At 43.8% G+C, this 15368-nt stretch overlaps 1 protein-coding gene across 1 annotated transcript in view; it reads left to right on the top strand.

Annotated features, from left to right (window-relative positions):
• PAPPA (pappalysin 1) overlaps positions 1-15368 on the top strand; it is a 218523-nt gene that overhangs the window by 68676 nt on the left and 134479 nt on the right. The window contains exons 6-7 of the mRNA XM_028161419.2: positions 3565-3686; positions 11346-11844. Coding sequence (XP_028017220.2) covers positions 3565-3686; positions 11346-11844 — 621 coding nt within the window. The remainder of the gene's footprint in view (positions 1-3564; positions 3687-11345; positions 11845-15368) is intronic.

Below are 15368 nucleotides of genomic sequence, written 5' to 3'. Positions count from 1 at the left end.
GAGCTGCTTAGCTAGTTGGAGATGTTCGTTCCCTACACCATCTCTGGTGTTTTCCACTACATCCATCAATGCCAGCCTCTCGCCCCTGGCCATCCTCTAGTCCTCCTGCTGTTGCTCACATCTGTGGTCTCAGAGAATACAAGTGCTTTCCTTAAAACAACATGTTCAGATCCTCCCACAGCCTGTGTCCTCACACATGGGCAACTGAATAAATAATTCAGGGCCACCCCCCAGCTTTCCTAACTTCTTTATTTCTATCTGCCTTGCAAACATGTGTTGACTGGCTGGTTTCAGTTATCTGAACAATTGGCTGTGGCGTATTTGGAAAAGCACTGAACTGGGAACCAGGAGATTGGGGTCTGAAGGCTTTGGGATCTTACCCATGCCCTCTTCCTCAGCCTGTGTTTCAATCTCGAAGCCAAAGGGTGCTAGCCTTTCTCATCAGCATTCTTCTCCCAAATCCCAGAACACAGACAATCACTTGAGTGACTATTTTCTCAAATCTCCCAAGGATGTTGCATGACTATTACCATTCTAGATGCACAAGAGACAAGTTAATCCATTATGTACAGTGGATGCCTGAGCGAATCACTGTCCAAATAGGACTTTATACAGTAATGGAAATATTCTCTACCTGCCCTGTCTATATGGTAGCCATTAGCCAACTGTGACCATGGAGCGCTTGAAATGTGACAGATGGGATGGAGGAACTGGGTTTCTAAATTTGTTAAATTTTAATTGGTTTAAATTTAAATAGCCACATGTGGCCAGTAGCTGCCATATTGGACAGCGTAGACTTTGAGCTTAAGCACTGACTCTCAAGGTACCCAGATATGTAAGAGGATCTCTTTCAGCATTAGTGTCCTGTATTTGTATGATTTCAGTTGTGTGTGTGTGTGTGTGTGTGTGTGTGTATCTATAGTATCTCTGTAGACACAGATACATGAAAATCGAATAAATGCTAAAGGTAAGAAATATGCATATTCACTCCCTGGTGTATAGGACACTGCCTGATTTTGATAGAGGCCACAAAAACTCTATGATTTTTTCAAGCTATGGCCTTAGGATGATTACTTTGTACTCATGAACCTTAGTTTCCTAATCTGTAAAATGGGAACATTACATCTAATATGCTGACCCTTGGGTGGCCAGTGTCTAGGACTTGTACAGCACTAGCCATCAGACACTGTTCAATGACATCCATTGAATGTATAGGTCAGTGGTCGGCAAACTCATTAGTCAACAGAGCCAAATATCAACAGTACAACGATTGAAATTTCTTTTGAGAGCCAAATTTTTTAAACTTAAACTTCTTCTAACGCCACTTATTCAAAATAGACTCGCCCAGGCCGTGGTATTTTGTGGAAGAGCCACACTCAAGAAGCCAAAGAGCCGCATGTGGCTCGCGAGCCGCAGTTTGCTGACCACGGGTATAGGTCAAACAATGAATGAACATGTGAATCGATGGTTAAATATGAGGGAATACACTTCATGGAGCTCTGTGAAAACAAGGCACATTGCTGTCAGGTATATGATGGTTTATTCATCATTGAAGTATTTATTGGAAACCTAGGATGTGTCAAGAACTCAATGAAGTGTAGGTGACTACATAAATATAATCCAGAAGAAAAAAATTAAAGAAAAAAGAAAGACTCATTGTCTGTTTAGGTCAGTGTGGTTCTTGATTCCATCCCGGGACATTTGTAATCTCATTGTCATCAGAGGCATTCATGTGATGCAGAGCTGCTCTGCATGGACTGTGTTCACTGTAACAGAACTCTGTCCTCCATAGTGGTGCTGAGCAAGTCTGTCTCTCTTCAGTCATCATTCGTTTAAGTTTATTTGCATAGTTGTTGTTATTGTCCACATTCAGAATATATATAAAATTCAGAAAACCAGAAGGAATAAAAATAGGGGATAATCCTGTGTTCCACCACCTGGAAATTACTTCTAGTAATATCTTGCCATGTTGAGGTTATTGGAACAGCATTGAAATTCTGGCTATAAATTCAGTTTTGAATATGACTTCAGTTAACTATAGATTCAGCTTGGAATATGCTTTTTTCACTTAACATTATAGCTTACATTCTCCATGAAATTTCATCATCTTTATAAATATTTTTGAAATAACTACTTACCATTTCATTGAGCAAATTAACCTTAGGTTATTTAATCATTTTCCTATCTCTGAATATTTAGTGTGCTTTTAAACTTCCTACCTATGTATGGTTTTATATTTTCAGTGATGAAGCTGAGGATGTAAATTCTGAAATTTGAAGAACTAGTCCAAGTTAGTCAGGAATCTTAGCAACTTGTCTGAATGACTAGTATTTATCCATCCACCCATCTATCCATCCATCCACCCAACTACACATGTTGACAGTATATAAGCAGATAAGCAGGGGCATGGCTTGCTCAGCTTTAGGTTTGAGGGTGAGCTCCCTGGCATCCGTGGGGAGGAGGAATGGGGAGCACCAGCAAACTGTGGCGTCCGCAGCACACTCTTCCATACCATGTGAGCCCAGAGGCTTCAGAGCTTCCCTGTGAAGGGAAAGCCCTAAGGCTTCCCCATTGTGTCCTTGCAAGAAGCCAAAGGAGGGACCTTCTAGGAATGACGAAAGAGCTATTGGCAGGATCATTGCATTTTGAGAAATAATGGGTCGGGCTGGCACATTTCTTGGGATCTTTCTTCCCTTTCCAGTTCCTTTGCAGTGGTCGCTCAGATTTGTGGAGTTTTGGGTCCACCCTAGTGTGTGAGGGTTCATCTCTCTCCCCTCCTGGCAACTGCCTCTGAAACATTTGCCAAGTCTGGAGAACAAGTAGGATCCCAGAGGCTGTTGTGGCTAAAGGGAATTTGGATCCAGATACAAGACAGTAGACAGTAGGGGAAGCCATCATAATACTCCACTTCTGGGGCTGGTCCCACTGAGGGATTGGCTTGCCCCCTTGGAAAGCTGCTAAAAGGAATGAGATGGCATGGCAAGGAAACTGCTTTTGAGTGTTTAACCAAGGAGTGACTCATCCATTCCCAGAATGTCAGGGCTGGAAGGTTCTCTAGTTATCTTCTAGTTCAGCCCACTCATTTTTCAGACGGAGGAGCTAAACCATGCCTTCTTCCTATCTAATACCTGGGACACAGGATGGTGCCTGGCACATGGTAGGTACCTGATAAATATTGGTAAAAGGATAAAATTTGAAGTCAAATGGGGCGACTGATTTTCTCACAACTACACATCAGATTCTCAATGGAGGTTTGGGTGGCTGATGGAATTACGATTCTGCAGGTTGTGAGTGTGTCTTTGGCCTGTTGATTCTGTGCTCCTTGAAGTTAAAGAAGTGAATACATCATTAGAATGGAAGCCACTTAGGCCCCAACAAGGTTCTTGCTGGGAAATAGGTAGGACTTTCAGTTACAGTCATATCCTGGAAGCTTTAGCATGCATAGTCAGGAAAGAGGGTAATGTAGAACAGTTGTTTCCTCTGTTGCCTTTGGCCTGGGGGAGTCAGGGGCTCATTCAACTGTTCCTAAGTCGGTGCATTTTCCTTTTCTCCTTGGCCTCCTAGAGAATTGGGATCAGCATGTGACCTTTGCCTGGAAGGGAGGATCCTGGTGCAGTATGCCTTCAACGCCTCCTCCCCGATGCCTTGTGGCCCATCCGGACACTGGAGTCCCCGGGAAGCAGAAGGTGAGCCAGCCTGGAAGCTCACTGACAGGTTGGGTGTGAGAAGAACAACTCTTTTGGTCCTTCTGGAGTGTTATGATTCCAATGATCTTTTCTACATACCATCTTCTTGGATCTTAGATTGCCCTGCAAGGCCAGTATTTTTAAGTTGTAACATTTTTGTCCTTTTTTCCAACTTGATTGAGATATAATTGACATATAACATTGTGTAAGTTTCAGGTGTATGATGTCATGATTTGATGCATGTATATTACAAAGTGATCACCACAATAAGGTTGGTTAATGCCTGCATCACCTCACCTACTTTACCTTTTATGATGCCGGAACATTGAAGAGCTACTCTCAGCAACAGTAGAGTATTGCTAACTGTAGTCACCATGCTGCAGATTAGAACCTCAGAACCTTTTCATCTTCCAACTGGAAGTTTGTACTCTTTGCCCAACATGAAGGCCAATGTCCATGCCTTCATTTAGCACATGTCCTTTGAGTATCTTCCCTGCCCTATCTTCCCGCTTTACATATAAGGAAACAAAGGCACTGAGATATTAAGTAAGTGCCAAGGCCACACACCTGACAAAGACGGGTATGCATCTATATTTACCTCCAGACCCTGACAGGCTGCAGTACAGACAAGGTCCCCTGAGTATCAGTACACATGTGGGGACTTCAAGACATCAGTATCTTGGATTCTTTCTTACTTATTTCTGGGAATATCCAGGGCATTATCACATTTGTCATGACTTTTCCTTTCAGTTTCCCCTTCTTTTTGGGATCCATTGATCTGCAAGACCCTTGAGGGAAGCATTTCATGGTTGCCCTGTTATGGGCTCCACCCATGACCAGACCCTTCCCTGCTTAGGGGGAGTCTCCCAAACCTCCCAGTGGCCAGTGATCTCTGTGTTCCCATACAGTATCCTTCGCTGCCAGGTTCACTTGGTTTCCATAAAAATTAAGAGAGTACCTTTTGCTCAATGTTTCGTTACACTGTGTCCCTGAAGCAAGGCTGCTTGGAACTGAGACTCATGAACCATTGCCTATTCTCTTTCCTTCTTCTGTATCTGTTGCCTAGGGCTCAGCTCTAGTTGCTGAAGCCAGGCTGAGAGACAGGGACCCCCTATTCTCTTCTCAGGCATTGCCTCGGCCTCCCTCACAGACTTACACTGAGAACACCCCCACACCCAATCCTGTTGCTCCCATGCAGGTCAGCTCAGGCCAGCAGTCTCTGGGTGGGGACACCCGTCCCTCAGACGGAGCAGAGTCTGGTTCCTCATTGAGGTTCAGTGAGAACTACTCTGTTTTCCTCTATATTTTTAGAAAGAAGGTTGAAAAAAAGGCAGAGGGATCAGAGAGACAAGTGACGGAGAAAAATGACAACACTACACTTAATCTTCTGAAGTAGCTTAAAATAAAAACGAGAGTCAAACTCGGGAACTCTAAACAAGCCCATCTGGAATGTGAAGCGAGAGGGATTCTGGAAAAACCCTCAGCTCACCCTCGCAGAGTCACAGGCCCTCAGGCGTGGAAGGGATGCTCGGGGTCACCCAGCCGGGGTTCTCACCCAGTGCAGGAAGCCCCCGGTGCCCTCCCTCACTGAGGCTCTCCTCGCACCAGTATTTCTTGGCCTTCCTGTTCTAGCTCCATTTGTTAGAAAGTCCTTCCTGAAATGGGCAGTCAGGACTTTTCCACCCAAACCTAAGCCATGTTGGGTTCTCACAGGAGAAAGTGTATGTCTCTAGCCAGACAGCACTTTCTGTGCCCAGTCTCATCTATAACCATGGCAGGGCCTGTATGCCAGGCTCTGGGCTGGGCACATGGGCAAGGCTGAGCCAACCGTAATAGCGGAGAGTCAGAGAAGTAGATGGACAATCACCATCCGGGGTGATGAGACCTGGGAGCACTGCGGGGGGGGGGGGTGTGGAGGGGGGCGGGCAGGAAAAAGGGGAGCTGCCCCAGAACCAGAGACTCGGGCTTCCTGGGAAATGTCACTGCACCAGCAAGCAAGGTGCATTGGAGAACGTGAAAGACATTTGGTATCCTTAAATCGATGGTTTCCTCCTGGCATCTGAAGGCTTAGGTCATTAGGGTTCCTCAAAGTCTAAAATTATTTTCATAATAATACATGACATGGTTTACCTTTTTCACTCTCACTCTCTCCTGAGAGTGTCGTAGCGCTTCCCGGCAGCTCCGTGGAATGTGATGTTATTACTGCTCTGATAGCCCATGGAACACATGCTTGTGTGTTCTTTAAAGTTTCTCAGCTTTAATTTATGGTACAGTAACTGCTAATGGACATGACCCACCTGAGTGAGAGCTCTCCAGTAAGGCTGGAAGAGCTTAAATGGATTTGGAGCATAAAGAGCAAGGTGTGGAGTGGGGAGAGGTGGGGTTGGGTGAGGTATATACCGACCAGACGATCAGACGACGAGTAGTTCGGATTTATGCCGAGGACAGGAAGGAGACCCCACATGCCTTGGCAAGGGTCTGGGATCCGGCGAGATGCACATGTTATAAAGAGTGCTGAGTTCCTCTGGAGCAGAGAGCGGGGTCGTGGGGAGCATGCTGGAGGAAAGGGAACGGCCCATGGGTGGTGCAGGAATCCAAGAGAGGTGCGGTGGTGGCCGGATGAGGTCGATGAAATGGAGAGATGTTTGGGAGATAGGGTCAGCAAGACTCTCTCCTGTGACTTCTTTGGCTAAAATCATCTTGGTTTGTTCTACCATTTGTGTGAATGAAATAATTTCCAGACATCCCCACATACCTCCATATAGCCCAACCGTCGATTGGTTCCGGCTGTTCCTGGTTTGTCCCTGACCCTCTTAAAGCCTGACATGCAGAAATGGGTTCACTGGAAACCCCGAGCCCCTGATTCCCTGAGCTGACTCCGGCCTCCAAGGAACCCCAGCAGCCCCCGGTTTCCTTCAGGATATGTAAATTCAGCGCAGGCAGGCCAGGGAAAGACACTGTGCTTTTTTTAGAGCATCACATCACAGGCTCTGTGATCCCTTTGGCTCAGACTCTTTTTAATATCCTTGAAGAAATAAACTTTTCCATGAGCCAAACTCTGTAATTTATTTCTCAACTCATTTTCATCCTATTTATCTTTGCGTGTTTAAGTTTGTGGACTTTCCAAACTGACAGAAAACTCCGAAACCCATGAGCGATGCCAGCCATATCTTTGGGATTGGGGAAAGAGCAGGGGGTCAGGGTGGAGTGGGGTAAAGAAGGCTGACCTAGGCTCCAACCTGTCCATCAACGTGCTCTGTGCCCGTGAGTGAGCCATGGAGCTTCTTTGAAGATAGCGTCCTATCCACAGAATGAATGCCCTTTCCAGCTCCAACATTCCAAGCAGTTGTAATTCATTTACTTTAAATCTATTAGAACAAGACAGAAGGTTCCTCATTTAAACATATTTATTGAATATCCACCATATGTTATCAACTCCATTCCATGAACTTCAGGTAAATACAGTCACAGGAATTCTTGCCTTTGCCTACAGAAAGTGGTTATAGTCAAAAGAAACCCCATTTTCCTATCTCTTTAGCAAAAACTGTATTTCATAGATAAATTTCTTCTGGGGTATTCAAGAGCACACTACATTTGTAGCCCAGAAGTTAACTAGCCAGATCTGACGGCCTGAAATCCCAATTAAGACCATGTACGCAAGCGTATAATACATTACAAGTCTTGGGTTTTCTATGAGAGATTAACACATGGCACTGTTTTCTTTTTTTCTTATTTGCATGAGTTTTCCCCCCTTTTTCTGCCTAGAATATTTCAGGTGCACTGAAGTATTCATCTGGAAAAAAACTTGGCTCCAAATTTTTATAACCATATTTGTGTCAACAGCTGCAGTGTATATGCACATAAATATAGATGTCTGTATAGATCTTCATAAATGTAAATTTAAATCAGCATAAGTATGTATAAATATAATTTACACACATATTTGGCCTCACTCCTAGTGGCCAGCTTATATAAACATGTGACTTTTCATTTAGTCACCATATACATAAAAGGCTACATATTAATAATGAAGTAACATTACCTTTGTGCTTTTCTCCCTCCCCCTCCCCTTTTCCCTCTCTCCCTCTATTCCTTCCTCCCTCCCATCCTTTCTTCATCCCTCAGTTTCTTTCCTTGTCTCGGCTTTTCTCCCTGCCTCACCACCATACATGCAATCAACTTTTCCATCTGTGTGCATTTTTCTCCTTAGGACTCAGGTTTTTCCTCATCTTCTGTGATGTTCTCTTTCTCCAAGGCACAGCTATGCATTCATTGCTGCTTTGATACAGATGTCTGATAACTGGTCACTAGACTGGAAGCTCCATGAGGGCAGAGACCACGTCATTAGAAACCTGTTTTCTCTGGGACTAGCCAACCCTGACACAAACCAGGCACTCAATAATTAATCTTTGAATACATGGATGGATGAATGGATGGCTAGATAGATGGATGAATGGATGGATAGATGGGGGGATGGATAGATAGATGGATGTATGGATGGATGGGTAAATGGATGGATGGATGGGTAGATGGATAGATGGGTGGATGGGTGAAAAATGGATAAATAGTATCTATCTCTAAAGAGTGGTTTTCCCAAAAGACAACTTTCATTTGTTTGATTAAAATCCTTCAGTAGCTCCCATCTCTCTCAATATGAAGTCCATTCCCTTAAAGTGACATGTGATTCTACTTACTTTGCCAGCTTGACCACTTGCTGCTCTCTTGTTGCTCTCGAAACCATAGTCATCTGGACGCACATTCTCTATCCACTGTTCTCTTGGTTTGGAATGCTGCCTCTGCTTGAGCTTTTCTTGTTAATTTCTCCTTACTTGTGAGAACAGAGCTAATATGTGTGTATGTGTGTGTGTGTGCGCGCATGTGCACATCTATTAAATATTTGATCCCATTTGAGTTTCACAGAAACCCTGTAAGGTAGTATTACAGTAGGTAACACAATGTGAAGCTGGATAGCTGATATTTTAACCCAACTTTCATGGCTTCAAAGCCTGGCGTGTTGCCCAGACTGACAGTATCAAAGAATATTCTACTCCCCATCAGGGAATTACTTAACCATCAGAGTCTCAGTTTCCTCTTCTTTTAAATGAGTTTCATAAGACCTGCATCATACACTTATTGCCAGGATGAAAAGAGCTGAGGCGTGTAACGTGCTTGGCACCACACCTGGCACATAGAAGGTGATCAATTCATGAAGCTGGTGTTACCAAAGGGATTGCTGCTTTGGTAATGGATTGGACTCAGGGACGCTTGAGGCTCTTTTTGACTTCTAAAAGTTTGTCTCTGATAACTAGACAAGCAGAAACCTTGCTAAGATTTCTATTCCTAACACACTTGCACATAATAAATGACTAGGCTCACCTTTATGTCCTTTGGAAAAGCATTTGGCCCTTCTGTTGATTAACAAGAAACCAGAGAGAAAGCCTGAGCCAAACAGATTTGTCATCTTTGCTCTTCTGTGGCTCCCCACCTCTGACAGTCATCTTCTCCAAGGAAGGGAGAAAGACCGCTCCATCCCTTGCCAATTCCAGGAGAAAGCCCATGGAGTGAGTGGAACGTTCACCTGGCACTCACACTCACTCAGCAGGCTCCTAAGGTCCAGGGGGCATTCACTTCTTCCTTAACTTTACCAAGAGAGAAGATTCTTCCTGTAACATATATGTACTAAGTATTCACTGTGTTCACTATCTTTGGACCAGGCCCTGTTTTAAGCAAAGGCTGTATTGTATTGAGTGAAACAGAGCTACAAAATAGAGACAAAAATGATAAAGATCCTGCAGGATTTTGGTGATGAGCAGGTGCATTAATTAATGGCTATGGAATGTGCTTCAAATACATTAAAATGCTACCCTCAATAAAGCTTTTTGAATGAATAAGTGACATATGTGTGCCAACAACCCACAAAGTCAAGAGAATCAGGAACTCAGTGGGATGGAGGGGAGATGGCAAGAAAGGCTTCAGGGTGGGTGGGTAGTGCCTTTGACTTAAATGACTGATTGCTTCTAGTTAGCATTTGCTGCAACAGATGAATGAACTTAGCTAAGGAAGAGTGGAGGGAATCTTAGAGCTGTGTCCATCTCTCCTTGCTCTCATGTGTTATATTTAAAAAGGTTTTTATGCATTTTCCTTGTTCCCCTCTTTCTTTTCTTTTTCTCTTCTCTTCTCCCTCCCCACCTGTTTTTTCCTCTCTTCTCCCTTGGTGGCAAGACATAAGGAGATTGAAGGCATGTACAACCTTCACTGGAATGTCTTCTCCACCTCAGATGACTTTGTGTTTTTCATTTCACAGTGATTCCTGTTATGCTGTAACAGCATCCCCACCCTCCACCAACCACTGATGCTAAAGGGGGAAAATGTGACAGAACAGCTTAAAGTCCTCCATCCTACCCTTACTAACTGATCTATATCTCTTGCTATACTCCCTTAAACAAATTAGAGCCAATCACTACATTGAGCCCTGATTGCTATTCTCAGTAGAGCAAAGGAAAGCTCTGTGAGGGTCTAGGACTAATGATCTCAGTGGAGAAAAATTCAGAAGTCGATGCAGTCTGAGATCAGTGGGGATGAGGCATTGTCTCCAAGAGGAAAAAGCAGAAGAATCCCTCCTTCCTTCTCCTAGCTCCTCACCCAGCCCTCCCCTTTTTGAATCAGACTGGTCAGAGCATGGAGAATCTCAGTGGTATGGGATGACCTCATGTAGAGAAGGGGAGGAGGAGAGATAAGATGGCTCCAGGGCTGCCTTCCAGCTCTGTCGTTTATGGTTCTAGACAGTTTCCTCCCAGAATCCTCAGTCCAAGGAGCATAAAGCTATCTGTACTCATCTTCTCTTTGCTGAAGGTTTCTGACCCTTCTGTCACTCCAAGCAGCTTGCATCAAAGGCAACACCATGAGGAATCTAGTTAATTTTAGTGGCCCCTGAATCCATTAGTGAAAACAATGAGTATGAACTTCCAGCAGAGCCAACACTGGCTTCCAGTGCTGACCTTTACACTTCAAGCTGTGAGACTTGGGTCATTTCACTCCATATCTGCTCACCTCTGAAATGAGTCCTTACAAGAGTTAAACAAGTTTATGGGACATAGTAGGTGTTTGATAAATATGTGTCCCTTTCTTATTTCCATCCTAGCCACAAAGCCTACATGTGGCAGATGAGGAAGGAAACTTCGGGCATTAATTCAATAGTAAGACACTTATTTTAGCCGAAACCGGTTTGGCTCAGTGGATAGAGCGTCGGCCTGTGGACTCAAGGGTCCCAGGTTCGATTCTGGTCAAGGGCATGTACCTTGGTTGTGGGCACATCCCCAGTGGGGGGTGTGCAAGAGGCAGCTGATAGATGTTTCTCTCTCATCGATGTTTCTAACTCTCTATCCCTCTCTCTTCCTCTCTGTAAAAAAAAAAAAAGACACTTATTTGAATAAAGTATTGACCAAGTGTCTGGTGATTCACGTAAGATCTCTGTTGCAGTCATGGGGATGAGCTGGATGCGAGACAGACAGCTGATTCACCAAAACACTAAGAATCTTCTCTTTGTTTTTCCCTCCATCTGAGTTCTAGTCAGGCCAATCTCTCCTGAGGTCTGCAGGAAACTCCAAGGATCAGACTGAAGGTCTGTCAGGAACTTATATCCTCATCTCTTCTCCATAGGCCATCCAGATGTTGAACAGCCCTGTAAATCCAGTGTCCGCACCTGGAGCCCAAATTCAGCTGTCAACCCACACACGGTCCCGCCAGCCTGCCCTGAGCCACAAGGCTGCTACCTTGAATTGGAATTCCACTATCCATTGGTTCCCGAGTCTCTGACGGTCTGGGTGACCTTTGTCTCCACTGACTGGGACTCTAGTGGGGCTGTCAATGACATCAAACTGTTGACTACAATGGGGAAGAACATCTCCCTGGGCCCTCAGAACGTATTCTGCGATGTTCCACTGACCATCAAACTCCGGGATGTGGGCGAGGAGGTGTATGGCATTCAGATCTACACGTTGGATGAGCACCTGGAGATTGATGCTGCCATGTTGACCTCCATTGCAGACAGCCCACTCTGCCTAGCGTGTAAGCCCCTGCAATACAAAGTGGTCCGGGATCCTCCTCTCCAGGTGGACGTGGCCTCCATCCTGCATCTTAATAGAAGATTCACAGACATGTAAGTGCACTTTCTGGATAAGTAGAGGACTAAGTGGGTGGGGTGTAGAAGAAAAAAGGAGAGTCAGAGAGGCCTGGATTAAAAGAAGGTTCATCACAGCCAGACTCACTTCTAGGGCTTTATAATGTGGCATTGTGTATAGAATTGTCTTAACAAGACAGAACTGATATGGTGGGAAGAGCAAGGATAAGGAGCCAGGAGGCTTGGATTTTGCTGATAGCTCTAAAGTGTGACTCTAAGTATCCCAGTCTTTTGGAAACTTGGTTTCCCCAACAGTTGGATGGGATTAGCAGTGAAGAAGTCATGTGTTACTAATGAAAGTGGAATAATTGAAGTTTGATAATGATTTCTTTTCTGTGTTACATTGGAGAACATTCATGCATTCTGGTTGCTTCTTCAGTGTGTGAGACAAAAGTGAAGTTATGGCAGGTTGCTCACCTCTGAAATACTGCGAATTGACCATGTTCCTGGGTATTTGTATGAGACTTTTGGAAGGTAAACATCACCAGTCATGGTCCTGGATTTGTTTTCTTTTTTTGAAGTGGAGCACTGTCCAATCCCATGTGATCGTTACGTGCCCTTGCAAATCTAGGTATCCATAATTCTTGTGGATAGCCAATGCTCTTATACAATTTAGTGTTTCTCCTTAATATAGTATATATCTCAAGCTTCCTCTCTAGTACACCTTCTTCAAACATCCTCAGGATTTATATTTTCCACAAGAGGTCACATTATAATGAAGTAATTCTTGCTTTTCCTATGTGCCAAACAATGGGCTAAAGTGTTTACATCTTTTACTTGTTTCATCCTCTCTGCATCCACAGCCCTATTATCCTTCTCCTTTTACAAAGAAGAAAACAGCAACTTAGAGATGCAAAGTCAGGTGTCCAGAATCACACAGTTAGGAAGTGGTGAGATCAGGATTGGCATTCCACCTTGACTCCCAAGCCAGAGCACTTAGCCATTGTTCAGTTAATGATGTGATTCCAACTTCTGCTTTAACCTTGCCAATGAGGGAGCCTTGGCCACCTAATTTAGATACCAAGACTCTATGAAGTCAATCAGCAAACATTTGTTGAACGTTTATTACATGCTTTGGATATTGGTAGGGAACACTTTGAGTCTGAGAAAGAACAATAGCTCAGGAGTCAGACGCCTTGTGTTTGATTCCAGCCAGTCCCCTTACTGACGTTAGATAAATCAGTCAGTCTCGTTGAGCCTCAATTTCCTCCTCTGTGTGATGAAAAAGTTGAAGTCCATGGTTTCTATGGGTCTTTTGTGGCTCTTTCTTTGATTGTAAGATGATATAAGAGACAATCTGTGCTCTGTCTACTTGAAAATATTTATGAAGCCAATCATTAATAGAAACCAAGTTCTGGAGGAAACTTTTAATCTTTTTAAGAGACAGAACCACTTTCAAACACTTTACCAGCACTTCCTTTTACATGCCAGCAATTAACGTGCACATCACAAGCAAACCCTCGCCCATTCATTGACTCAGAGATGAAGAACATCTGTTTAAGAACTCAGAGGGAGCACTTGGTTTGTGTTTGTGAATGGACTTAAAATGTAAAGAATCGTCCTGTCTTGAAAAGATTTCATAACCCTGTCTCTTCCATCTCCTCACTTGTCTAGAGTAATAAAAGCTCTATAAATATGCATCCACTTAAAATTTCTTTACAAAACTATTGGGATAATAAATAATAGATGTCTTAAAACCTCAGTTTAAACATAGCTTTCATTTTTTGCCTCAAATTGTGAGCATGGGAGCGCTGACATCAGGTGCTAAGTGTGGAATGGTGGAAGTTAAACTGAAGAAGTGAAAGTACCTGAGTTCTCTTTTCAGCGAGGTTACTAACTTGATCTGCAATCTTAGGCTGGTCACTTACTCCTTCTGGTCTTCAGAGGCCTCCTCTACAAGGAGGAGGTTGCACTAGATTATTCGTGTTCAGACTTGGTTACACAACGCGAAAACTTGAGACATTTTTAAATTGCCTGCGTCTCACTTGCATACCCTCCCAACTCTTCCCTCCACTCCCAGGTATGGACTTAACGGATAAGAATGAGGCCTGACCACCGGACTTTTAAAATCTCACCGGGTAATTATGTTGTGCAGCCAAGTTTAAGGACCACGTCATGAAATCAGGTTCTCAAAGTGCGGCCCCCCACCAGCAGTATCAATAGCAAGTGGGTGCTTCGGAAGGCCAGGTCCCAAGGCCCAGCCCAGATGACAGCATCAGAAACTCCGAGTCTAGGCTTTTCCAGATGTCTCTGATTCTGGTTAAAGTTCGATACCATTGCTCTAACTGATCTCAAAGGCCCAGGAATCTGCAGGGTCTCTCACTCATACAAGTACTCATTCACTGTACAGATATGCATTGAGAACTTTCTGTGTGCCAGAGCCTGTCCTGGGAGGTGGAGATTAGATGGAAGACTCAGACCTGGTCCCTTCCCTGTAGACACTCACACTTTAGTGCTGAAGACCTTAACTACTAACTAAAATGCCTAGTCGTGTGTCGACTGGCTTCCAAAACCATCACTATCCAGGCCCACGTTCTTGTGCACCATTTGTTCTTTCATTCACCCTGAGGCATTCGCTGGCCTTTCTCTTTGCTTCCTTGAGTCCCAAGGAATTTACTGGAGACCTGGGCTGGGCTTCCTGACCTGAATGTTCTCTGAGACTCTGAACAAAGTAAAAAATCATTCCAAGTCAACCTACCATTTCAACTCCGTTATCTCTTAGTAATTCAAGTTCTGAACTCCAACACACATACCTCTGTGTGTCTCTGCATGTGTGTGTATTTGGCTGCTTTCACATTTTTTCCATATCAAATAAATTGGCTCATGGACAAGTTCTATATAAAGACTGTTTTGGAGAAAAAGAGGAGAGAGAGAAAAAATACCTTTTTTTTCCTTCCCGACTCAACCCATTACATGATCCCCTTTGACCTTTGTCTTCATTTTTTTCTCTCAGCAAAAATATTTATGTTTTCTGTTATCTATCCTGGAGATAGTTTCCCAAGGTATGACATTGATGGAGGGAAGGGCTTCTGGGCTTACCCCATGGATGCTTCCAGTAGACTGATTACTTTTGGCCAGGACGAGGAAAAAATGCGTAACGTCTTCCTTTAAGTGGAAACCCCTTCATTGAATGAGAAGTGACATTAGCAGAGGAAAAGGAGACCGATGCCAACTCTGCTACTAATTCACCATGTGACATTAAGACACATTGTGTCACTTATTTAGGCTTTAATTTCTCTGTGTGTAAAATTGGGGGAAAACACATTATGCAATTCTGTGTGGATAGATGTTGTTCTTAGGTGACAGGTGACTCATTTACCCTCTTTTTTCATTTTTTTTTTTTAAGTAAAAGGAATTCGGCAGAGATTGTCTATAAGATCAGTACCTGGAGTGGACCTCACTGGTTCCAATGCCCTAGTGAAATGTGTAGTGTGTGGACAATAATCATGCTAATAATAATAACTATTACTTACTGAATACTCACCGTTTAAGTGCCTTACAAA

This window comes from Eptesicus fuscus, chromosome 15 (assembly GCF_027574615.1).
Source record: "Eptesicus fuscus isolate TK198812 chromosome 15, DD_ASM_mEF_20220401, whole genome shotgun sequence".
NCBI classification, from domain to species: domain Eukaryota; kingdom Metazoa; phylum Chordata; class Mammalia; order Chiroptera; family Vespertilionidae; genus Eptesicus; species Eptesicus fuscus.
The sequence above is the reverse complement of the archived record's forward strand: the minus strand, read 5'-3'. Positions and strand labels throughout refer to the sequence as shown.